Source organism: Triturus cristatus, chromosome 1_2 (genome assembly GCF_964204655.1).
Source record: "Triturus cristatus chromosome 1_2, aTriCri1.1, whole genome shotgun sequence".
NCBI classification, from domain to species: Eukaryota; Metazoa; Chordata; class Amphibia; order Caudata; family Salamandridae; genus Triturus; species Triturus cristatus.
This window is the reverse complement of record NC_140580.1, coordinates 397299421-397326198: the sequence shown is the minus strand read 5'-3', so window position 1 is coordinate 397326198 and position 26778 is coordinate 397299421. Positions and strand designations below refer to the sequence as shown.

Below are 26778 nucleotides of genomic sequence, written 5' to 3'. Positions count from 1 at the left end.
ATTTTTAGAATTCAAGTCTAATTATTTTACTCGGAATTCATTTCTTTGTTTTCTAAACATTGTAGGGTCCCTTCGTAGCAGCGTTTGCCTCATCAAATCTTGGAGATGTGTCGCCGAATACTAATGGCCCGCACTGCATAAACACCGGAGACTCGTGCGATAACCCCACTAGCACGTGCCCCATTGGTGGGGTAAGTAACGTCAAGGGATTTTATCTCAGCATCTAAAGGAATTTCTTCAGTGATTAGTGGTTGTGAAAGCACAGACCTTTGGTTTGTTTATGCGTGACTAATACTTGACCTGACCTCATGGAGTGCATAACAGTGCCCTTCCTTGTTCATGAAAAATCTTGCGTGAGAACAGAACATTCCAATAATGATTTCCAACCGAGTGATAAGATGAATGACTGTATTACATATATATATATATATATATATATATATATATATAACTATATATATATATTATTTCCCAGTAGTGTTGTTCATGTAATATATATATATGTGTATGTATATATAAATATATATATATATATATATATATATATTTATATATATATATATATATATATATATATATATATATATCTCAACTCCAACTCCAATTTCTTCAGTCAAGAAATGGACGACGACACAGGGGCAAGATCAATGATTTGTTTCTGGTTTATTTCGTTACGCTGTAACGCGTTTCGGCACTTCCTGCCTTGCTCACACCATATATGTATATGTAGTCATACAGTTACAGTTATGTCATAAAGTTTGACATTGAAAATGTTTTACCCAAGCCAGCACAGCTGGGTTGAGTATGACCTTAATTGCATCACTGGTGACATCACATTTGACCTCATGATAAACGTCATCATTGGCATCGCCATGGATATGCAGTTGTTTTTTCCCTAGAGTTGGTATTTTCAGATGTTGAGCTGTCATGGACATTCATTGATTGTTATGAAATATCACCTCATCTTCGGCCAAGCGCTGGATCCACTCCCCATATTGGCTGAACACACTGCACATGGTCGTTAGCCAGGGGCGATAAGGGTTGAGCCGACCTCCATATGGACATAACCTGTACGCATGGCCTTTGGTCGTGTGAAGTGAGGACTCAATGCAGCCCTGTGCTGAGCCCCTGTTCAGTCATAACACATGGGGCATGGCCAAAGGCCTAATGCAGTGTGGTTTGAGCTCTTATCCTCTATGTGTACATAACCTAAAGCAGGCCTTCAGCTGTGCGCAGTGGTAGTTGGACACAGTGCCTATTCCCAGCCCTGGACAGACATAAGTACAGCATGACCTTTAGCCACAAACAGTTTGCCTTTGGTCTGGCCATGCATCCAGCCCTCCTCATGTTGAGTGGGGCAATATTCCCACACATCACCCTCCCTACTCTAACAACTGGATGAAAGGCAGTCTTTGCATTCTTAGTTAATTCGATACTACAATATGATTTCACATTTTATAACTGTTTCACTTTGAGTGCAGACTATGTCCAATTTTAAATCATTGTACCATGAGATGTTGTGTTTTGTATAAAGGTTTTCTTGTGTGGGTAAATAGCACCACCCCTGGTCGTCCATAGTGAAGCCGTTGTTGAGGTGATATTTGATGTCACCAGACACGTCATTGATGATGTGATTTTTGATGTCCTCTGTGCATCATGTGTACGGTCATGAATGGGAGAACAAGTTATGGTTCACAACAAATGATGAATTTCAATGATTTTGAAACTGAAAATCGGAACCATAATATTACATTTTTCAGTGGATATGTAGAGAGAGACAGAGGGGTGAGAGAGAGGCAACAAGAAAAATAAGATTCCTTCACTACTTTTACATTGCTTCAATTGTGTTATGTCTTATCCATTTCATTTATAGAATCAGGTGTGCATGACTATGGGGCCTGGAAAGGACATGTTTGAAAGCACTCAGATAATAGGACACAACGTCTATTCAAAAGCAAAGGTAAACTACAGGTTTTCCATTTTTCAAATTTTATGTATTATACCTTTCACAAATTTTGAAGCATTTGATATTTGTAAACTTTATTTTTGTAACTAAATGCACATTATTCTCAAGTATAGCAGGCTGAAGCATCAATGGACAAAAACTGTATGGTACGCAATCTTCACTTCACTTTATTGTCGCATCAGACCAAATCCATCGATGAAAGCAGATAACATCGCATATTCATAATACAAATGTTCACATAAATTACAGTAGTTAACAATAACATTTAAATGTTAAACATTCATTCTTAAGTGTTTAAGTTAACACCATGGCCATTTTCTGTCTCGGACAAACTGCTACCCATATAAGTAATGAACTAGCATGTCACTATTGTCAATAAGGTCAACAATTTGGACATCTCATTTGATGTCCCCACAATCAAGTCAAAGATAAATTCAATTTTCTCTTTAAACTTTAGCGTCTTAAGAATAATCTGTAGAACCAACCTAATTCAGATCAATCGGTCAATGTTCCAGAGTTTACAAAAGAGATATTAGGCCAGTTCTCTACTCTGTAAGGAAGACGCCCTACATTTCAAACTCAGAATCTGCCGGGTGTTTAACCTTCTATGACTTCCCTCCTCAGGTTCACAGAAAAGACAGTATGGCTCCCCATTCTGAGGAAGCCATGTTGGTTCCTGCAGGGCCAAAAAGGCACATGAGATGCTCTTGCCTTGTCTCGCGCATCAACACAAAGCTGCACTGCTATAAAGTAAGAAGACTTCTCTGATTGGCAATTCATGAATATCTTGCATCACTACATTCACAGAGGTACAATGGATGGTCAATGCTAGCAAACACTAAATATTTAAAAGATAACACTGTGTGGTTACTCCATCTGCAATAGCCTCTTCCAGCAATAGAAACCTCTAGTCATCCAGATGATCCTTGGCTTCTGGTTCGACACTTAAACTGACGCTGGTCTGATCGAACACTTTCATTTGTACGCTATCCTAAAATCAGGTGCTTCAAAATAATTGTCTGGTGATGTCATAGTATGAAATATCAACATTCCTGCACAGAAAGTAGAATGTTTGGAGGGGTTTGTTGGGAAGGTTCTATTTGTTGGCAGTTGCTCCTGACACTGCCAAGGGTTGTGGTTCTACATATTAAACCTCTTCCACTTTTGACTGTTTCTTGGCATCCATTGGGGAAACAGAACTACACATTGGTATTGTACAGCGAAGCAAAGGCCGGCCCTATTTGAATAAATCAGTACAAGGGACCAGAGGTAGTAAACCATGTACGAAACGCAACTCAAGATGACCCAAGGGCTTGGGTACGCACACATATATATATATATATATATATATATATATATATATATATATATATATATATATATATGTATATATATATATATATATATATATATATATATATATATATATATATATATATATATATACATATATATATATATAAACAGTCACAATCGGGTCCTTCCGGGATCAATCCCTCGTCAGGTGGTGCGCTGTCCGGCGAACCCAGAGCCGGATAATCCAATGTCAATTTGTCAAGAAAAACGCACTCTCGGAGGTCAATTGTTATTTAATAAACACTCGCTACGCGTTTCGACACAAAAAAGTGTCTTGCTCACACGATGTATGCATTATGTCCAAACGTGCATTTATACAAATAAACATAAAAGAAGTACTTTCGTATTTCCTAGTCCACATTGTCAATGTAGCAGCCATTTTGGAACGGGTTACAGACTCATGCTCGTGAATCAGTAGATACATGATACCTTGATAATCAATGTACAACAAAGTGTAAAACAAGATAATAATTGCAAGTACTTATTATGGTAATGTAGAAAACAAACAATGCGAGTTTCTCTCACTCGATATGACACCCGGTATCTTGCATGCAATTGCCTTTGAATTGGCGAAACTTTATAGATTGCAGACAAGCACACAGAAAAGGTTTTACTACCTCCTACTTGGCTATACACAAAACAAGCGGACTAGTGCCGCGTGCGGGTATATTTTCAGTGCTGCTATGTAAGGGTGAATACCAGGTGTACACGCAAATTCAACATTGTTTTAAGCATGTAAGCATGACCCACCGCAGAGCCTTGCTAAGGTCCAAATGGCTAAAAGGACTATGAACCAAAGGTTAGATTCGTCCTGGTACTTAAAACAATGTTGAATTTGCGTGTACACCTGGTATTCACCCTTACATAGCAGCACTGAAAATATACCCGCACGCGGCACTAGTCCGCTTGTTTTACAGAACGGGACACGGACTCCAATTGCGTGTAAGTATATTCTTCTTTTAATTGCTGGCACTGATCGACATGGCAGATGACGCGTTTCACCCAACTAGTGGGCTTGATCACAATATATATATATATATATATATATATATATATATATATATATATATATATATATATATATATATATATATATATATATATATATCCAAGAAAAAGCACCCAACTTGGAGAGCCAGCATGCGTTGTATCAATTCTTTATTCTGTCAGGCAGCCCCGCTAGACAAACTTCCATTGCACAGCATTTATCTCGCCGACATTTTCCTTACGCGTTTCGGGCGTCCTCGCGCCCTTGCTCACAGGTGTTGGCAATGAGGACAGGCAGCATACCGCAACTCTTTATACCAAGCATTCTCTGTGCCATAGTGGGCGTGTCCTGCAAGGTGCATGCTGGAATACTGAGTTCATGTACTGCAATTAGTTGTTGAAAGCGGCCGCCAAAGACCCCATGTGGAATTCTAACCCCAGTGGGTTGCTGTGGCAAAGGGGGCTTGTTGCAAGACTGTGATGTCCAGACAGTGGATACAGCGCTCCGTGTTGCGCTGTTAAAATAACTGCGCTCGGACCCGCACATCCGCGGCAGGGCTCTCCGCGACCCGGGTAAGGCCGCAATTAATATCCAAGAAAAAGCACCCAACTTGGAGAGCCAGCATGCGTTGTATCAATTCTTTATTCTGTCAGGCAGCCCCGCTAGACAAACTTCCATTGCACAGCATTTATCTCGCCGACATTTTCCTTACGCGTTTCGGGCGTCCTCGCGCCCTTGCTCACAGGTGTTGGCAATGAGGACAGGCAGCATACCGCAACTCTTTATACCAAGCATTCTCTGTGCCATAGTGGGCGTGTCCTGCAAGGTGCATGCTGGAATACTGAGTTCATGTACTGCAATTAGTTGTTGAAAGCGGCCGCCAAAGACCCCATGTGGAATTCTAACCCCAGTGGGTTGCTGTGGCAAAGGGGGCTTGTTGCAAGACTGTGATGTCCAGACAGTGGATACAGCGCTCCGTGTTGCGCTGTTAAAATAACTGCGCTCGGACCCGCACATCCGCGGCAGGGCTCTCCGCGACCCGGGTAAGGCCGCAATTAATATCCAAGAAAAAGCACCCAACTTGGAGAGCCAGCATGCGTTGTATCAATTCTTTATTCTGTCAGGCAGCCCCGCTAGACAAACTTCCATTGCACAGCATTTATCTCGCCGACATTTTCCTTACGCGTTTCGGGCGTCCTCGCGCCCTTGCTCACAGGTGTTGGCAATGAGGACAGGCAGCATACCGCAACTCTTTATACCAAGCATTCTCTGTGCCATAGTGGGCGTGTCCTGCAAGGTGCATGCTGGAATACTGAGTTCATGTACTGCAATTAGTTGTTGAAAGCGGCCGCCAAAGACCCCATGTGGAATTCTAACCCCAGTGGGTTGCTGTGGCAAAGGGGGCTTGTTGCAAGACTGTGATGTCCAGACAGTGGATACAGCGCTCCGTGTTGCGCTGTTAAAATAACTGCGCTCGGACCCGCACATCCGCGGCAGGGCTCTCCGCGACCCGGGTAAGGCCGCAATTAATATCCAAGAAAAAGCACCCAACTTGGAGAGCCAGCATGCGTTGTATCAATTCTTTATTCTGTCAGGCAGCCCCGCTAGACAAACTTCCATTGCACAGCATTTATCTCGCCGACATTTTCCTTACGCGTTTCGGGCGTCCTCGCGCCCTTGCTCACAGGTGTTGGCAATGAGGACAGGCAGCATACCGCAACTCTTTATACCAAGCATTCTCTGTGCCATAGTGGGCGTGTCCTGCAAGGTGCATGCTGGAATACTGAGTTCATGTACTGCAATTAGTTGTTGAAAGCGGCCGCCAAAGACCCCATGTGGAATTCTAACCCCAGTGGGTTGCTGTGGCAAAGGGGGCTTGTTGCAAGACTGTGATGTCCAGACAGTGGATACAGCGCTCCGTGTTGCGCTGTTAAAATAACTGCGCTCGGACCCGCACATCCGCGGCAGGGCTCTCCGCGACCCGGGTAAGGCCGCAATTAATATCCAAGAAAAAGCACCCAACTTGGAGAGCCAGCATGCGTTGTATCAATTCTTTATTCTGTCAGGCAGCCCCGCTAGACAAACTTCCATTGCACAGCATTTATCTCGCCGACATTTTCCTTACGTGTTTCGGGCGTCCTCGCGCCCTTGCTCACAGGTGTTGGCAATGAGGACAGGCAGCATACCGCAACTCTTTATACCAAGCATTCTCTGTGCCATAGTGGGCGTGTCCTGCAAGGTGCATGCTGGAATACTGAGTTCATGTACTGCAATTAGTTGTTGAAAGCGGCCGCCAAAGACCCCATGTGGAATTCTAACCCCAGTGGGTTGCTGTGGCAAAGGGGGCTTGTTGCAAGACTGTGATGTCCAGACAGTGGATACAGCGCTCCGTGTTGCGCTGTTAAAATAACTGCGCTCGGACCCGCACGAGTTGCGGTATGCTGCCTGTCCTCATTGCCAACACCTGTGAGCAAGGGCGCGAGGACGCGGGGCTGCCTGACAGAATAAAGAATTGATACAACGCATGCTGGCTCTCCAAGTTGGGTGCTTTTTCTTGGATATTAATTGCGGCCTTACCCGGGTCGCGGAGAGCCCTGCCGCGGATGTGCGGGTCCGAGCGCAGTTATTTTAACAGCGCAACACGGAGCGCTGTATCCACTGTCTGGACATCAGTCTTGCAACAAGCCCCCTTTGCCACAGCAACCCACTGGGGTTAGAATTCCACATGGGGTCTTTGGCGGCCGCTTTCAACAACTAATTGCAGTACATGAACTCAGTATTCCAGCATGCACCTTGCAGGACACGCCCACTATGGCACAGAGAATGCTTGGTATAAAGAGTTGCGGTATGCTGCCTGTCCTCATTGCCAACACCTGTGAGCAAGGGCGCGAGGACGCCCGAAACGCGTAAGGAAAATGTCGGCGAGATAAATGCTGTGCAATGGAAGTTTGTCTAGCGGGGCTGCCTGACAGAATAAAGAATTGATACAACGCATGCTGGCTCTCCAAGTTGGGTGCTTTTTCTTGGATATTAATTGCGGCCTTACCCGGGTCGCGGAGAGCCCTGCCGCGGATGTGCGGGTCCGAGCGCAGTTATTTTAACAGCGCAACACGGAGCGCTGTATCCACTGTCTGGACATCAGTCTTGCAACAAGCCCCCTTTGCCACAGCAACCCACTGGGGTTAGAATTCCACATGGGGTCTTTGGCGGCCGCTTTCAACAACTAATTGCAGTACATGAACTCAGTATTCCAGCATGCACCTTGCAGGACACGCCCACTATGGCACAGAGAATGCTTGGTATAAAGAGTTGCGGTATGCTGCCTGTCCTCATTGCCAACACCTGTGAGCAAGGGCGCGAGGACGCCCGAAACGCGTAAGGAAAATGTCGGCGAGATAAATGCTGTGCAATGGAAGTTTGTCTAGCGGGGCTGCCTGACAGAATAAAGAATTGATACAACGCATGCTGGCTCTCCAAGTTGGGTGCTTTTTCTTGGATATTAATTGCGGCCTTACCCGGGTCGCGGAGAGCCCTGCCGCGGATGTGCGGGTCCGAGCGCAGTTATTTTAACAGCGCAACACGGAGCGCTGTATCCACTGTCTGGACATCAGTCTTGCAACAAGCCCCCTTTGCCACAGCAACCCACTGGGGTTAGAATTCCACATGGGGTCTTTGGCGGCCGCTTTCAACAACTAATTGCAGTACATGAACTCAGTATTCCAGCATGCACCTTGCAGGACACGCCCACTATGGCACAGAGAATGCTTGGTATAAAGAGTTGCGGTATGCTGCCTGTCCTCATTGCCAACACCTGTGAGCAAGGGCGCGAGGACGCCCGAAACGCGTAAGGAAAATGTCGGCGAGATAAATGCTGTGCAATGGAAGTTTGTCTAGCGGGGCTGCCTGACAGAATAAAGAATTGATACAACGCATGCTGGCTCTCCAAGTTGGGTGCTTTTTCTTGGATATTAATTGCGGCCTTACCCGGGTCGCGGAGAGCCCTGCCGCGGATGTGCGGGTCCGAGCGCAGTTATTTTAACAGCGCAACACGGAGCGCTGTATCCACTGTCTGGACATCAGTCTTGCAACAAGCCCCCTTTGCCACAGCAACCCACTGGGGTTAGAATTCCACATGGGGTCTTTGGCGGCCGCTTTCAACAACTAATTGCAGTACATGAACTCAGTATTCCAGCATGCACCTTGCAGGACACGCCCACTATGGCACAGAGAATGCTTGGTATAAAGAGTTGCGGTATGCTGCCTGTCCTCATTGCCAACACCTGTGAGCAAGGGCGCGAGGACGCCCGAAACGCGTAAGGAAAATGTCGGCGAGATAAATGCTGTGCAATGGAAGTTTGTCTAGCGGGGCTGCCTGACAGAATAAAGAATTGATACAACGCATGCTGGCTCTCCAAGTTGGGTGCTTTTTCTTGGATATTAATTGCGGCCTTACCCGGGTCGCGGAGAGCCCTGCCGCGGATGTGCGGGTCCGAGCGCAGTTATTTTAACAGCGCAACACGGAGCGCTGTATCCACTGTCTGGACATCAGTCTTGCAACAAGCCCCCTTTGCCACAGCAACCCACTGGGGTTAGAATTCCACATGGGGTCTTTGGCGGCCGCTTTCAACAACTAATTGCAGTACATGAACTCAGTATTCCAGCATGCACCTTGCAGGACACGCCCACTATGGCACAGAGAATGCTTGGTATAAAGAGTTGCGGTATGCTGCCTGTCCTCATTGCCAACACCTGTGAGCAAGGGCGCGAGGACGCCCGAAACGCGTAAGGAAAATGTCGGCGAGATAAATGCTGTGCAATGGAAGTTTGTCTAGCGGGGCTGCCAGACAGAATAAAGAATTGATACAACGCATGCTGGCTCTCCAAGTTGGGTGCTTTTTCTTGGATATATATATATATATATATATATATATATATATATATATATATATATATATATATATATTATATATATATATATTTTTAAGCAAGGGCTCTTAAAATGCTACATCACTGTAAAAAGCAAATAGATTCAGGGTCTCGTATTATGGTCAGATATGTGAGCTACCTTTGCATCGGAGTAACAGCTTTCCTATGGTCCTGGTCAGTGGTGTAACACAAAATTACACCACCCCCATAGAATGTGATGACGGGCCCCTGAGTCGCTTATACCTCGGAGATATTAATTAGCCATCAGCTTAATGGGGTGCGTCCTTGAAGGGTTGGGGGCCCTCTGGAGAGTTGGGGCCCGTGCTACAGAATTATGGAGGGGTCTGCATTACGTCCCTCATCCCGCTGATGGCTGCTGCATGGACTAAACAATGTCTTTGAGAGGAACTTCTTAGAAATAGGTATGGCGCCTCAGACTCCACAAGGGAGACACATCTTTGGAAAGGGAAAGGTGGTTGTCTGTGCTCTCTAGCAAAACAAACGAGTAAAATACTATTTTGAGATTCAGTTTCACTTAACCTGTTTACTGCGATATTTCAAAGAAAAATTCCACTCACAAAATGTTTGAATCAGTTCAGTAAAAACCTTTCATCTACAAATCGCATAGTACACGTTTGTTTTTATTTTAGGATCAATGCAATATTTTCCCCACTGACCCAATGCACTAATATCCACCTCTTCAATAAAGGGTGGAGTGTGACTCTCTGGACCTGCACTTCCCCCTTTTCTACTCTTTCCTCTTGCCCCTACATCCTCTCACACTTCTCTGACCTCCTCTGTCTGCTTTCCTGTCACCTGCTCCCCTCTCACCTTTGTTTTTTTTTCTTTTCACCTTTGTTTGAGAGGTGCACTGCCAAACCCCTTTATGGCGACCTTCCCATATCATATTTGACTTGCTTTTTCCTGCAGCCCTTACTCCAAATCTCTTTTACCTAGACACCTTTATCTTTACCTAAAGGGAACATTTGTCCCGATCTCGATTGCTTTTTACTTTTTGCCCCCCCGATCCCCCACCTTGGGATTTCCCCTGCCAAACCTTTCCCATGGCCCTTTCCACCATGAATCTTTTCTTTGTCTGTTGTACATTTCATTGTCTGCCATCAATGACCCGTTTTTAGGTCTCGCAGACCTAGCGCTGGAGCGCGCATGCGCTCCTCGCTCTGCGAGGCTTATTGTCATCGAGATGATTTCAGAAGGGGACTTGAAGCCCCGCCCATCAATCCCATTGGCTGGCGTCATCCTTTATGGAAAACGCTGGCCTCCGATTGAAAGTGAGGCTTTTTTGGTACCGGCCTGTCTCCTTCTGCGACGGGCCATCCAGACTCGATTGTGTACTTGCAGAGATTACACGGTGAGCTTTATCTGGTGGGTGAGCACTATTTTATTTCACTCATCTATGTTAAAGGCAGCCGCATGTTTATTTTTACATCGCGATTTCACTTAAAGTGAAAGCGCAATGCAAATATAAATAAGCGGCTGCCTTTCCGCAATGGTGAGCGCTTGTTGGAATAGCTAACATGCAATGGAGCAAAGTGTTTGAAAAAAAATATCTTTTAAGTCATTATAACGTGATCCAGCTGTGGACACGAGAAAAACAATAAAAGTGTTAAAATACAACTGTGCTTAGCAACTTAGTTGTATGAGTATTAAAACATGTCTTTTTGTCCCTGAAAGTTGGGCTTACCATGGCCCCTTACGCTGCGAACAGTGAAGATGCAGAGACCAGTCCTTGGAATACATTTTTTTTGTTTTGTTTTTGTTTTATATAGCGCATACTCGACCCGAGGGTATCAAAGCGCTTTACAGACACACAATCATTTTTTATTAGGAAGATTTGCTTAGAATCTCGGGATGTTGAGTTGAGCGTCCCTGCCGGACTCGAACCCGTTTTCCGAGTTCGACCGCTCTAGCCGTTAGGCCGCATCCGCGCCCAAATGTTTGTTTTATTTATTATTTATGTATTCATTTATTTAACCATTTTCTAAACCATTCTCTTTCATTGACATAAAAGCAGTGTTTGAGCCACGTCTAAGATCGCGGAGTTTGTATGTGCATTTTTTCTACTGGGTGGTTACTTTTCATCTGACACATGCCCTTTGGATGCGACATGTTGGCGGGCTGAGGATTAATTAGCTAGGTTTCGTTGGGAGCTTGAATGTTTTGAACATTGTTTTTTCAAAGCACCAAGGTTAATGCTTATTTTAATACAGCACTGAGCGTTGCTATCATCAGCTTCAAGGCACACTTTTTAAAACTAAAAACTGAAGTCTCTAAAAGGGGCCGGTGTTGTCCCTGCTCTTAGAAGTCCGTTGGTAACTACTTACTGATTATTTGCATATCTCCGAACTCCTGTGGTCATCGCATGGTCCATTTCCATTATTTTCCGAGGGACTCTTCTCTTTCCCAACAATTCAACAGCTTGTGCGCCTTGCAGTTTTCTACTAGTATCGAGCGCTTACATCAGATTGCCGGAAAAAAAGACGTTGGGCCCAGGCAGTTAGTTGTTTGGTCTGCTCAGATAGGCACCTGTGAAGTAGGTGTAAGGGAAGGGAGGTTGCCAATATTGTTAAATAGATATAAAAATAGCGCTCCGTGATAAACCTATTCTGAGTGTTATACCACAGTCTAGTGGTTGGGCTCAGAAAAGCTTGTTCAATAAACTATTTTAGTGTCGATATTTGGTGTATTGGCCTAACGAAGGTCCCTGTTGTGCAAGGGGGCCCCCGTATCTTTAGGGGTCCTCAATGTGGCTGAAGTGAGAATGTGCTTGTTTGGTGATTGAAGGAGTGAGGGAATTGAGGTATGGGGAGTGTACAAAAATCTATTGGTGTCGATCAAAAGGAGATAAACAATGTAAAAATTGTGTATCTTAATGTACGATATTATGTGTTTTGGTTTTGTATATATGTAACTGAAAAATATTTTGAAAAACTCTTCTATTAAGAAATCTATATGTATATGGCTAATATGTTCACAAATTATGTTGTTATGCGGTAGGAGTACCATTAAGATAAACAAGCATTTGCAATGCAATAGGTCTTGCATTTACGCGAGTTTAAGCTATTGGCATTGTAAATCACAATGCCTTTTATTTAAGTTTTAAAACCAAAAACAAAAATAAAAGGCATTGTTATTTGTAATGTGAATAGCTCAAACTCGCTTAAATGCGAGACCTATTGCATTGCAAATATTTGTTAACTTTGTGTTAGAAAACACACTAACTATTTCAAGTCGAAACTGTTAATTTTATTATTTAATGATGGTTTCCATTTTAAAAACACATACTTCCAATTCCTTCTTTTTGAGAAATTGTTGGACTTTTTGTGTCTGTTTTAATAAGTATTTATCATCCTTCGGGCCTGGGTTTGATACCACGTCCAGTATGTTTTTCTAATTTTTGCACATTCTCGAATATAGAATTTCTCGAGAACATTTTGTTGTGTTCTCGTGTTTGTTGCTTCCATTATATGACATACTGCAGTCAGAGATACATTGCGTTCTTCTTTATAAAATTGCTCCCCCACAGACAATGAAAATTAATCAGGGCTTTGGGTTCAAGATGAACCTAGTAAAAAGAAAAACAGAGAAAAAAATGGGTGCGAACAGAACCCACATGCAATACCCTTAAATGATTATCTACGTAATTACATAGCATTAATCAGTGAAATGAAATGAAATGAAAATGGTATTTATAAAGCGCATGGCTACCCGGAGGCATCCAAGTGCTGTGACAGTAATTAGAGTTGGAGTAAGCCTCTACGGAAAGAGCCAGATATTTTCGGAGTGTGAAGTGGTTGGGTTCTTTACTGAGGTCCAGCGGGAGGGCGTTCCAGAGTTTGGTGGTGTTGTATGAAAAGAGCCATCCTCCACTTCTGGCCTGCTTGATCTTGGGTATTACTGCTAGGTGAAGCTCATCTGAGCGTTGTCTTCTGTTGGTCTTGTAAGGGCGGATCACATTTTTGATAATAGGTGGCCCGCTCCCTCCCAGAGACTTAAGGCCTTGAAATGTATTCTTTCTTGCACCGGTTGTGGGTCCCCATAAGGAGTCTTGCAGCGGAATTCTGCACGATCTGCAGTTTCGTGACAGCTGAGCTTGGGGCACCCAAATAGAGGGCATTGCCATAATCTATCCGAGACAGAATTAGAGATTGGACCAGCAGTTTTTTGGCTTGACTGGGTAGGAGACGAAGCACTTTACGTATCATTCTTAACAGCCCATAACAAGATGCTGCCGTCTTCCTAGCTTGGGTTTTGAATGACAGGTCTTGGTCTAACCAGATACCTAGACTTTTGAACTCTGTTTTTAGGGATGGTGCTGGCCCCATACAGGCTGGCCACATGGTGTTTGATTCGAAGCTTAGATGGTTACCGAGAAGCAACAATTCGGTTTTATCACCATTAAGTTTTAGATGGGATAAGCTCATCCATTTGGCCACTTCTTCAAGGCAGGAATGGTGATCAGTGGGCGTCTGGTCAATCTGGTTCAGTGCGACAACCAGCTGTGTGTCGTCAGCAAAAGTTACTATATGAATCCCAACGGGGGAGGTAATATCCGCCAATGGAGACATATAGACATTAAAAAGAGTAGGACTCAGGGATGAGCCCTGGGGGACTCCACACTGAAGGCGGATGGGTTTTGAGCAGGTGTCGCCTTCAAAAACCTGGACAAGTCTATCTTCTAAAAAAGATTGGAGCCATAGTAAGGCCGTTTCGGTTACACCAACGCTCCTGAGACGGTGAATCAAGGTTTGGTGGTTCACCGTGTCAAAGGCTGCGCTCAGGTCGAGGAGGATTATGGCATTGGATCCTCCTGCATCCAGGATCTTTCTCAATTCTTCCACAACTGCTAATAAAGCGGTCTCTGTACCCTGAGGGGGGCGCAAGGCCGTTTGTGAGGGGTGGAGCAGGTTGTGGGACTCGAGAAATGCGGAGAGAGTGCGATTTACATGTTTCTCGGTGATTGTGTTAATTCCTGGAAGCAGCGAGATTGGACGGTAATTGCCCAGATCCGCAGGATCCAAATGCATGTTTTTTAGTAATGCTTTTATCATTGCCTTTTTCCATTCAGAGGGGACTATACCTGATGCGCGGGAGGCGTTAATCAGGCCATTATTAGTGGGGGCAATTGTGGGTACTACCAATTTAAAAATATTGGGTGGTGCAGGGTCTAGTGGCGACACTGATTTAACTGAGGAAAGAATAGCTAAAAAAGACTCATGGGTCAACGGGGCATAGGTCTCCAAATGATGTTCATTTTGGCACTGACCCAGATCAATGGGATCAGTTATCACATCACAATCTCTTTGGGGGAGTCGCTTGAGAATGTTTTGTACTTTAGTAGAGAAGTATTCCACAAGTTTGTTGCAGCGGTGTCCCGAAGGATCAGGTGCCGACTGAGGATTGGGAACTTTAAGGAGCTTTTTAGCTATGAGGAAGGTTTCTCTCGAGGACTTCAGCGCGGATGTGATCTTTTCCTCATAATAGGCAGCCTGGGCTCCTTTTATTTCTGCCTTATATATTTCGATGGCTGTCCTGTATTCTTGTTTCTTCCTAGGTGAAAAATCTTTCCTCCATATCCTTTCTGGTTTTTTCGGATTGTTGTTTTAGGCTACATAGTGTGGGGGAGATCCATGCAGCCTTGTCAGGTTCCACTTTCTTGTGGATAGCTTTTTTAGGCAGTACCGTATTAAGTGATCCCTCAATCCAGTTCATAACGCTTTTGTTGGCTACCACAGGATTAGGATCCAGGTTCGGTTTGGTGTTTTCAAGTTCTTGTGTCCACCGCTCCGTGGGGTGTTTAGGCCAGGGACGAATATGCATGCGTGTCGATTGGGTGTGTGAGAGAGGAGAAAGAGGATGCCAGAGAAATAAATTAGAAAGTGGTCTGACCCTGGAATGGGGAGGGGGGCTTTCCCTTTTAGTTCCTCCAGGTTCGAGAAAATAGGGTCAAGGAGGTGACCTATAATGTGGGTGGATTCAGAGACTTTCTGAGACAGTTGACAAGCCCTAAGGTCATGAGCTAGCTCGTTCGCCATTGATGCTGTGGGATCATCAAAGTGCAAATTAAAATCTCCAAGGAGAGTGAAGTTAGCAGAAGTGCTAGCAAGATTGATAGCTGTTTCCAACAGAGAATTGCAAAATTGTCCCGTCGTCCCTGGCGGACGATAGATCAGAATGCCAGAAAGTAACAATAAGGGTTAAGTTCTATAGAGAAATGGGTGTTCTCACAGTTTAGTATTGGGCTGGCCAGTTAACGGCAGGTCATGTAGTCTTTATAAATAATGGCGATACCATCGCCAGGACCTGTACTTCTGTCTTTCCTCTGGATAGAATATCCCGGGTAAAGTGATTGTACAATGTCTGGCTCGGAGCTTGTGGTGAGCCGGATCTCTGTGAAAAACAGAACTTTGGGGTCTGAATCTTCTAACAGCGTTAAGATCTCAATCTTATGTTTATGCATGGATCGACAATTTAATAAGAAAAATATATAGAGTTTCCCCTCTGGAGCAACGGGGGGGGTGAGTGGTGGGCGGAGATTAAAATGACAGTGTAGACAACTGTCATGGTGCTCCTCAAGAAGAATGGAGTGGGCATTTAGGCCCTGTGATTCTGTTTAACTGTTTGAGCTGCGCGCTAGAGCAGCGAAAGCCATCTGGGAGTAAAGGGGCAGAGGTTCTGGCCCCTGGTCCCGGTCGGGCGTGGACGGGCACACTGGAGTGCCTCGCATCTGGCGCCAGTTGAAGAGAGCTAGGGTACAGTTAGCTGCCATAGACAGCGTTAAAGCTGAATACGCGGCACTACACCTGCGCCACTCTCTTAATGTCGGCGGGGACAGGTGCCACCGGCTACTTGCACACAAACTGTGGGAATCCCGACTGCGTGATGGGATACAGGAGATCACAGACCAGGCGGGCTGCACACACACAGAGGACTCTGCCAAAGCTAAGACGTTTTGCGACTTTTACGCACAGCTGTACGATACACACCACCTAGATCCGTAGGCCATAGACGCATATCTGAATCAGGTTTCTCTAGCCAGTTTGTCCCAAGCGCAGGCAGATCACATAGACAGGGAGATCCGCCCGGAAGAAGTAATCTCTGCCATCTCGTGCCTAAAAATGGCTAAATCGCCTGGCCCAGACGGCTTCACGGCGGCTTTTTACAAGCAGTTCTGCCCCACGCTTACCCCTCTCCTCAGACGTCTCTTTAATTCTTTTGCTTCTTCGGGGGCGATACCTCCTTCCATGCTCGAGGCGGATATTGTGGTCATCCACAAGTCTGGCAAGGACAAGAAGATCTGTGCGGCATACCGGCCTATCTCCCTTCTAAATATCAACCTGAAGATTTATACCAGTATCCTGGCTGCTTGCCTGGCTCCCTATATGCCTGGGTTAATCGACTCTGACCAGGCGGGGTTTATACCCCACTGGCAGACCAGCGACAACACGAAGCGGGTGCTCCATCTCATCGAAAAAGCTCCTCGTATCCCAGGGGACTATATGCTCTTGTTCATCGATGCTGAAAAGGCATTTGATCGCGTACACTGGCCCTACTTGGAGCAGGTACTGATCCGTTTTGACTTGGGGGACAATATGAGGACTCTTATCCTCAACTGTTATCGTGGCCCTGTGGTGGTGGTGTGAGTGAATGGATATGCGTCCACTCCCTTTCATATCCACAGAGGCATTCGACAGGGGTGCCCTCTGTTGCCCCTGCTCTTTGCCTTCTACATGGAGCCCCTGAGTCCGTGAGCACCCGCGGATCCCGGGCATACGCTTTGGCAGCGATACCCATACCATTTGCTTGTATGCCGACGATGTACTGGTCACCCTGAAGGACCCCGCAACGGCCCTGGGCACCTTCGAGGAGGAGCAGGAATCCTTTGGGGGGGGCGTCCGGATTCATCACCAAGTCCACGGCTCTCAACCTTTCCTTGCCATCCCAGATGCTGGTGGACCTTCAGGTTCGACACTCCTTACAGTGGTCTACAGATACGGTCTCCTATCTGGGAATTCGGCTAGCCTCCACCCTACAGGCGACAAGGATGGTCAACTATAGCATCTTGTACTCTCACATTCGTATGGATCTGTGGCATTGGAAACATTACCCTATCTCCTGGCTGGGTCGCGTCGCCGCAGTCAAGATGACGATCCTTCCCAAACTTCTTTATCTTTTTCTAACACTCCCTCTGCAGCCCCCCACCAGCTGGCTTCAGCGGGTGCAAGCAGAACTCTCTCAATTCATCTGGCAGGGTCGCAAACCAAGGATGAAGCGACTGGTCAGATTCCTCTCTCCTGATGAAGGGGGTCTGGGGATACCCGATCTGACGCTGTACTATCAAGCCGCTCAGCTCCGACACTTGGTAGAGTGGAGTCGGGGCGAGTCGGAAAAGCACTGGCTCTTCCAGGACCGGGCGATAGCAGGCACTTCCTTGATGAAGATCCCTTTACTTCGGAAGGCCCAGCGCCCTCCCAACCTATACGCCTCTTATGTCACCCGCGCTACAATGTTGGTCTGGGATCAGATGAGCAAGCGTCATGGCCTGACGACCTTCCCTTCCCCACTCACCCCTCTTTTTGGCAATTCTGACTTCGGACCGGGGATGGGAGAGACCTCCTTTCTTCTGTGGAGATCCACCGGTTGCCGCGCACTAGGTACCCAATACGACGCTGAAGGGGTAGTGACCTTTGCACAGCTACACATTGACTACGGTCTCCCTGAATCTGAGCGCCTGCACTATTTGCAGTTACGATATTGGGCCTTACACCCAGACAATAGATCACAAGCCCATAGACTCCTCACCCAGTACGAGAGATGGCTGATCACACGCTCCTCAGACAAATAGCTAATCTCGGACTTGCATAGAATGCTCCTATCCCGCTACACTCATACCTTCCATGCTGGGCGGGCACGATGGGAAAGAGATTTGGGTCGAGATCTCACTAGCAAGGAATGGGAAGGGATTTGCTATAGGGCGTGACATACTGCGACTCACACAGGCCTTACCGAAACTTTTACGAAGCTCGCGTACTACTTTTACTACACCCCCAAGCGCATACATCACTCTGATAGCACACATAGCCCAGATTGTTGGCGAGGGTGTGGGAGGGTGGGTACACTCGTCCATCTACTTTGGTAATGCAAGCACCTGACACCCTATTGGACTCAAGTCCTCGACGATGTCGACAAGCAATTAGACACAGAGATCCCTCGACTGCCAGAGTACGTGCTTCTGGGGGTTCCCAACCCACTCACCTATCCTCTGAAATACCTGAGGGGGAAACAAATAGTGCTTGCGTTGGGCTCTGCCACACAAAACATCCTCACGCATTGGAAATCTACACGAACTCCAACACTCACGGGGTGGCATGGAAAAGATTTTGCTCACCGCGGCTGGCAAGGGCTCAGGATTTAGCGACTTATGGCAACCTTTCCTGGCTCTCCTAGCACAGGACTTCAGGGAGTTAACATGCCCGCGTTACCTGCGCCTGCTGCACCTGGCACCACCGGATCCACCCACGTCAGGGGTGAGCCATTCCAGCTAGATACCACCTATTGCTAGATGAGCTGGGATGGGGGGAGGGGGGGAGTGGGGGGAGAGCGCTATTCTATTCTCTATTCTCTTCTTTCTTCTTATTTCTGGGCTAGGGTGGGGGGTGCTTTTTTTCTGGTCTCATTCATTTGTCATTGATTTGCACTGGAGCCCTGCGTGGCCCAGTTAGTCGCACTGCTGATTTGCGGGTTTGTAACGCATGGCATTTACTTCAATAAAAAGATTTAAACCATAAAATTACACATCTCCGGTTCTACTAATTAGATTTTTGTCATTTTGGAGTCAATTCATTGAATACACTTTACTTCAGTTTTCTAAATTGGTGTGGGATTTTTCTTGTGCTGTGTTTTCACTTTATTACTGTTTGTGTGCTGCATAAATACTTTACGCATTTCCTCCAAGTTAAGCCTGGCTACATTTGCACCAAGCTACCAGAAGGTTAAGCACAGGTTAATTTAGTGACTTTTTGTGGTTCACCCTGACAAGGAGTGTGACTGTTGCTTAAGTAGCTCTTCACCCCCTCAACCAACAGCCCAATATCTCACACTCCTAATAAACAATCAGTTTCCCTTATGTGATTTAATGTGCCCTAGTTATGCTAACAAGACCAAACCTATGTTAAGATTTTTTCAAATGAGAATTAGTTTCTCATATCATGAGCTTTCATTGGGCTGTGATTTATTTTAAAGTGAGCACATTATCCCTGGTTCAAAGGTTAGCAACTCAATGTACTACCACATGACCACTTTAAAACATTGTACACTATAAGTAGGGACAAGGTGTACCGGATTTGCCTGGACAGTCTTTGGTTTTCCACCGTCTGTCCTGCCATATGTCAGTAAATTTAGCACATGTCCCGTTTTTAAAAGAGAATCGAATAAACATAGAGGGAGGCGTGTTTTATGTGTTTCATTGAAGGATTATTTTAGAGCCCTTATCAGTCAGCGATTTAAATAACACAGATGATACCCTATTTGTAAAAGTTGCATTTAATTCCCCTGTGTGCCTCATTGTCTGTATTTACTGCATTTGTAGTGCTGTGAATTAATTGATTCTAGGTCCCTTGGTTGATACACATTTGATGTCATTCTGCTTTGTTTGTGGAAGGTTTTTGTTTTTCTTTTTAAATTCTGGTCACACTAAACACTCTGGCCCAGATATATCATAGTTTTGGGTCGCCTTTGTGCCATGCAAGGAGACGCTGGATGCCGCAAACCCTAGAATGTGATTTACCAAGCCATGCAAGGCCACCTCGTGTGGTCCTGAGTTGCATGGTAAATCTGGAGTAACACAAGGCAATGCAAGTCACTGCCTTTCGTTAGTCTGCCCTCTGAAGATCTTCCATTAGTGGAACGTGGGTGTTTCTATGAATCCACCCATGTATTTTTGTGCATTCCCAGCTTTACCAAGACTGATAAACCTGGGAATGCATCAACATGCTATGGCTTCCCAGGGGAGGTGCACAAGGAGAAATATCTTTATGTCTCCTCGTTGTTTTTTCTTTCTAAGTGTGCTGCATTTTGCAGCATACTTAGAAAGAGGAAAATGCCTTTGAGCATTGTTTTTGTTCAGGAAAGTGCCCCTTCCGGCAGAAAAACAAACCTGCCTACAATGCAGGCACCCTTGAACCATGGCACGCTGGTGGTTGCAGTGGCGCAAGGCAGCAATTTTGCATCAGAACAAGGAGACGACAGGAATGCGCCATGTGGTGCCCTCTCCCTTTCATGTAGCGCATGCCCAAAGTCTCAAGCACAAGGTAAGGTAGATTAAGAGCTTGAGAAACTGCTCTGGGCAACTTTTTAAACTGGTCAATAGGTGTTGCCATTAAGAGGGATTAGGTGTTGCCATTAAGAGGGATTTTTTCATTGGGTCTGGTATAGCATTTAAATGTCTAGCTCATGCAGTGATGCTTGTTTAGCAAAGAGAAGCAAGAAAAAAAACACATAGACTGCTCCAGGAATGTTACATAGTGCTTAGGAACATATGCATACTGTCCACTTGTTACCCTCTCCGAAGGAGAAAATGGTTTGACTGAAGTTAGAGTGGCTAGGAGGCCCTAGTTCTTAGTGATCCTAGTATGATATTTGGTACTGTTGAGGGACTGGAAAAAAACAGGGGGCTAAACCCGAACTGCCTCAAGAAAAAAGAGGCGTATATTTACAAGGGGATAGTGCCACCGGAACATCACTTTTAACAACGTTCTGGTGGCGCTATGGCCTCCTCCATATTTTCAATGTGGCGTTAAGCCACTTTTTTGTGGCTTTTCGTCACCTTCAAACACAACCCAGAGTGAATGTAAGAGTGAACAAAATCACTATAAAGTTTAGCCGTGCCTAAACCGTGGTGCCCCTCCTTTTGTCTCCCTAGACACCGATATGACCCTGAACAGACTGGTTCACAAAATAACAGCCATACAGCTTCTCTCTGACTCCTGTATAGCTGCAGTCCACAGCAAAGGCAGTCATCTGATTGTCCCTCTTTATGGGTGCCTACCTAGGACACCTGATGAAGAGGAAGACTATGGCCAGGCGGGCTATGCTGGCTCTGCATGCTTCTGTGTGCCTCCAAAGAGTGCACATTGATGGTGACTAGGTCCTCCACAGTCTGACCCTAGGTTGGCAGTGATGCCGCGCCACCTATGTCATGGCACTGCACTACACAGAGCTCATTTATGGGTCCAAAACTAGGGTCGCTCTTCTAGGGAATGTTAACAGAAACATACTCATGAGAAACAACCATTACAATGCAGTCATTACAACCCCCAACTTTTACAACACATGTCACTACAACGCATGCCATTACAACGCATGCCATTACAACGCATTATAAGGTAAGTTATGGGAAATAGTTTGCATTGTAAAGTGTCTACTCATGGCACCTATGCCCTGTGTAATAATTTTGCAATTACCTTGGCAAACTTGCAAATTGAAAACAGGTTGAAAAATCACACACAGTCGTGAACGGAAGCGACACCAAGAGTGTGCCATGAAACAGTGGAGCCTTGGAGAGGCATCCAGGGTCGTCATCATCAATAGTGCATTAGGTGCAGCAGCACCAAAGCTCAGGGGGTTGAGGCTCCCCTGAGGCACAGCAGTAGCTGTCTTTTACTCCCCAAAAAAGCATTGTTATCTTAAAGATATTGAGGCCCAGGCAAGATATATTTGTGGGGTCCATGTTCGAAAGAACCTTGAGTTCTGTTATTGATTTTCTGCTAATTCACGCTTTTATCGAGCAGAAAACAGCAATTTTTAGTTACGCTTCCAGAAACAGGGTCATACAAAAGCAACTGAAATATGTCTTGCCCCAGGGTAAAAATATCTAATAATACAAGATTAGAGAGAGTGACAGTGTCCGGTGTAGAGGTAGGTAGAAAAGAGGAAGAGGAGGAGAGATTGAGATAGAAAAATGGACAAAGGTGAAATAGAGAGAAAATTCACTTTCCTAATGGGCCGTGGGAAAAACATCTCCAAAACATGGTTTGGGTCCTATTCTCCGTGCATGTATTGAAACCCATGTCAACCTTTCTACGCCATTGGACTTCTCCTACTTCTCGTCTACACGACTACTTTTACACACATTTACGTCAGAACAGTTTAATTCCCTCCTAATCTGTCTTGCCTGTTCTCACACATGCATAAATATGTGCTCCTGTGATGTAACAATTTTTTTTAAACTCTTTATCTGAAGCTTTGGTTTGAGAACTCCGTTTTTCCATTTGAAGGATGCAGATCATGGCCTCGTGTGTCTTTAACCCCGTTTTTGCATTTCTTAACTGTACAAGGAGAGCTGTGATTCTCTCTTCAGCCTGTCATGCCTCTAAATAAGATGTTTGTGCTGGCGCATGTGTTTGCATTATCACTCAGACTCAGCAGATTTAACGCCTAAAGAAATGTCTCTGTGTATTTTACTTGTCTGAGTGAGCTGTGAGTGACGAAAGAGGATGGCAAAAGACACATAAAAATATCTGGACACAGTGGATGTCTTTTGACAAGATTAGGTCTTAAACTGGCTTCATTGGTAACAGATGCTTTCCTTGAACCCTTTTTGTGCAAGTAGGAACAGCAAAATGATCCGGAATCCTTTTCTTTGCTTAGTTTACCATTTTCAATATCCACCTTTTGCCTGGTGGCAGACATTTATTGACAGTGGTCCTTTAGATTTGTGGATGTTATGATGTTGTGCTAAGTTGTAGGTGATTTCATCGATTTTTTGTAAAGAGGAATGCCGTTCACCATTTCATGAAACAAATTCCTATAATAATTGGTGCTTTATGCATGCTTATTTTTTAAGGTTTAAATTATATTTATCTTGAAAATCAATTCTCTCTGTTGGTTTTTGCATCAATGTTTAAATAGATTATCTATCTATCTATCTATCTATCTATCTATCTATCTATCTATCTATCTATCTATCTATCTATCTATCTATCTATCTATCTATCTATCTATCTATCTATCTATCTATCTATCTATCTATCTATCTATCTATCTATCTATCTATCTATCTATCTATCTATCTATCTATTGAAAAACCCAAAGGTTGAAGTAACATTATAGTTAGGTGAATGATTCAGTGACAACATTAGCGATTTGAACTAAAAAAAACAGAAAAGTACCAGTTCGCATAGCAACCTAAACTTGTACACCGCCATGCCCTGCTTTTGACCTCACGTATGACATCCCTCATGACATGTTCTATGACATTATTTATGACATCTCAAATTACATCATCAATGACATCACTGATGATATATAATCGAAGCTTCCTTAGTATACATTACACTATAAACTAGTATGGCATTGGAAGCCTGAAATTAAGTGTGAAATAGCTCAGAATATAAGAAGCATCATTAATGCCATCATAGATACAACTCCCTTTGGTATGGCAAGCATGTGTTATGTGCAACATTGACCCTATACCATACACTTCACGGGTACCCTAGTTCACATTAACAATCAACAACAGATATATAGGAAACCCTTATCGCACAGGCTGTTCAATGTGTATACAACTGTTCAGAGGAAAGCAAGTTCCCTAAGATACTCAATGTCTGTTCCAAAATTAGTGCCCTACTACGGACAGCTGTAATCTGTATCAAACCCCTCACAATTACTGAACCTACATTGAGAAATGACGTTGATATGAGCAAAATATTAGGTACTGTAAACATCGTTTACTCTATGGAGAGAGTTTACTCTATACCACACTGTTGGTAGACTGTGAAACTGTCATGAGAAATACACCACAGAGTATTAAAATGTTTATACTAAGAATAGTTTACCCTTTATGCAACACTTGTCAAAAAGATACTTTTCACTCAAAATAACCAAGGTCTGAAGGTTCTAAAGATCACACTACCTGCAGCCTTTATACTGTGTTGAGAAATTTAAAGATAGCCCATCTTCTAAAGCAAAACAAGCACATGTATATCGGTTAGTATATTATTTAGAAATTGTCACAGTTACATGATTCTAATAACCCAAGGCTGCTCACAATACTTAGGGGTCCATTAGGATGGTGGGCGGACTACAGTCCGCCCACCACCCCAGCGGTGCTGGGACCGGCCACCAGTGGTGCGGCGGTACCGCACCGGTGAATAGGATGCAACCACCACCGTGGCGGTCACAGCCCGCATATTCAACATTGTGGTGGGCGGTGCTGTAAGCAGCACCCGCCACAATGCTGAAAATGCATGTTGTGCATTGGCATGCACAACGTGACAGGCACCGTGCGGTGCTTGCCACCTCATGCATGCCAATGTAGGGGGTACCATGGGTACCCCCAAGTGCAGCCCCCCCCACCCCCCCCACCCCCGGGGACCCACAACGGGCCCCCAAAGTGAAAACCGTATGCCTTTCCGCTACCATATTATGGGCCTTTTCTGCCCGGTAGATGATTGCCTACTGGCGGAAAAGCGGCAGCCAGTCTTTCGGTCCACCGCGGTACCCCCCGCCATGCTAATGTGGCAGGGGGTAAAATGCCATCAGGCGGGGTGTTTTGCCAGGCGGATCGCCACCGCCGGTTGGGCGGTGGCGAGTCGCCTGCCATGCTAATGGGCCCTCAGTATGTACTACGCAGAATATTTGCCCTGTTGGAAACTTTTTCTGCAGAACCAAAAACCTTGTTTGGAGCATACTGGACACAAGTTGTCAACTGTCATCTGCACACAGAGTCACTCTTCAAGACAAATATTTATAACATGTTCAAAACCTCTACATGCCTATGATGCCTTATGAGCACATGTGTTTTATAAAAATCTACACCTATTGGCTGGACACAGGCTGTGCAAAACTATGTAGAAAAGTAATATGGTAGTTACCCTCCACTATATAAACTATAAACAAAATAACACACTCATTGGCTGATGTCATCAGTGATTTCATCAATGATGTCATTTGAGATGGCATCAGTGATGTCATAAGTGATGACATGGAACATGCTATGTGTGATGTAATATCCGAGGTCATAAGCAGTGCATGGCAGGGGCACAAGCTGGTGAATATCTGTGTTTTTTGAGTTCAAAACATTAATGTTGTCACATAATAATTCACCTAACTATAATGTTACTTTAACCATTGCTTTTATCAGTGAATTTCTGAGTTTTTCTTTTTAAACAGATATTATCACACCTAAGTAAAATGTTCATGCACAAACTAGTCAAAAAGTAGCAGCTTTTTAGGACGTTTTGTGGAGATTTGTTAAATGGAACCAAAGTTATTAGCAACACACAAAACGCTTTTCCTATGGAACAGGTGACCTAACTATAACTACCCAGTGGCCACTGCCATTGAACCACTGGATTTTATATATATACCCAGTGGCACAGTGGCGATGGCCACTGGGTAGCTAAAGTTAGGTCAGCTGTTCCAAAGAAAAAGTGTGTTGAGTGATGCTAATAACTTTAGATATGTATATAACATTACCTACTGGCGGTCGCCAGTAGGTAGTTATAGTTAGAACCAAAGTTTCCATAGGAAAAGTGTTTTTTATTTTGCCAATAACTTTGGCCCCACTTGATGAATCTCCCAAACGTTTTCACATAACTTCCCCTTTTTGGTCTAGCTTCTGTGTTGAAAGTTTCGTGGTGATCCATCAAGCGGGGACTGAGGAAAAAGGGGGGTCCCAAAATGCATTTTCCCCGTGTTAAGTCTATGGGGGTTTTTCATTTTTTGAACACAACTACAGCCCGAACTGGTGAACGGAATTACACCAAATTTGGCAGAAAGCTAGATGTTGGTCCAGAAAGTGTGCTTTTTGTGATTTGGTGTAAATTAAAGGGCTAATTAAAACAATATTGTGGAGGTCCCTGCTCCGGGCACCCCCAGCTCCCCGGGGTTAATTTTAAAAGTATGGAGGGGCCTCGTGGATCCCCCTGCCCCAGGGACAGCCACCTCCCCGGGGCACATCTATTATATACTTTTTAAAAAAACAACACGGGGAGTCAGGGCCTCCCCTGCAGCCCCGGGGCCCACCATCACCTCGGAGCTAAAATAAATAAGAATCTGTTGCGACCCCCCGGGGACAACCACCTCCCCAGGGCTTACTTCACAAAGGAGGGGGACCCACGACCCGCCTCCAAGAGCCCTACATGGCCCTGGGAACTGCCACCCACCCAGCCGACTCCAGAAATGTCCTAAGGTTGCCACCCCGGGACATTGCAGTTTCCACAACTACCCCTTCTGTTACCTCCAGTAAGTCCCACACAGCGGGATTGCTAAAAGGTCTTAGGAGGCCACGCCCCTTTTCTCCACCACTTTGCAAATACACCTCTGGGGACACACCTCTGGTTGGGGGATGATGTCCACTTTACTCCTGAGAGACCTTAGGGGCCAAGAAGCCCTCCAGGAATCTCCTCATTGTCCTACACAATGGGATTCCTGAAAGCTGGTCAGAGACCCAGCCCCCATTTTCCATCACGCTGCAAACATGACTACTACTTTAAAAAAAATTATCATTTAAAATATTCGA

The 26778-nt window shown here is 45.0% G+C and overlaps 1 protein-coding gene across 2 annotated transcripts in view; it reads left to right on the top strand.

Moving 5' to 3' along the window:
• The window catches only part of ASAH2 (N-acylsphingosine amidohydrolase 2), a 323355-nt gene that overhangs the window by 112889 nt on the left and 183688 nt on the right, over positions 1-26778 (top strand). Inside the window, exons 9-11 of one of the 2 annotated variants that reach the window (XM_085605430.1) lie at positions 66-191; positions 1874-1960; positions 2591-2716. In XM_085605430.1, coding sequence (XP_085461556.1) covers positions 66-191; positions 1874-1960; positions 2591-2716 — 339 coding nt within the window. The remainder of the gene's footprint in view (positions 1-65; positions 192-1873; positions 1961-2590; positions 2717-26778) is intronic. The other variant, XM_085605439.1, reaches the window with a different exon arrangement.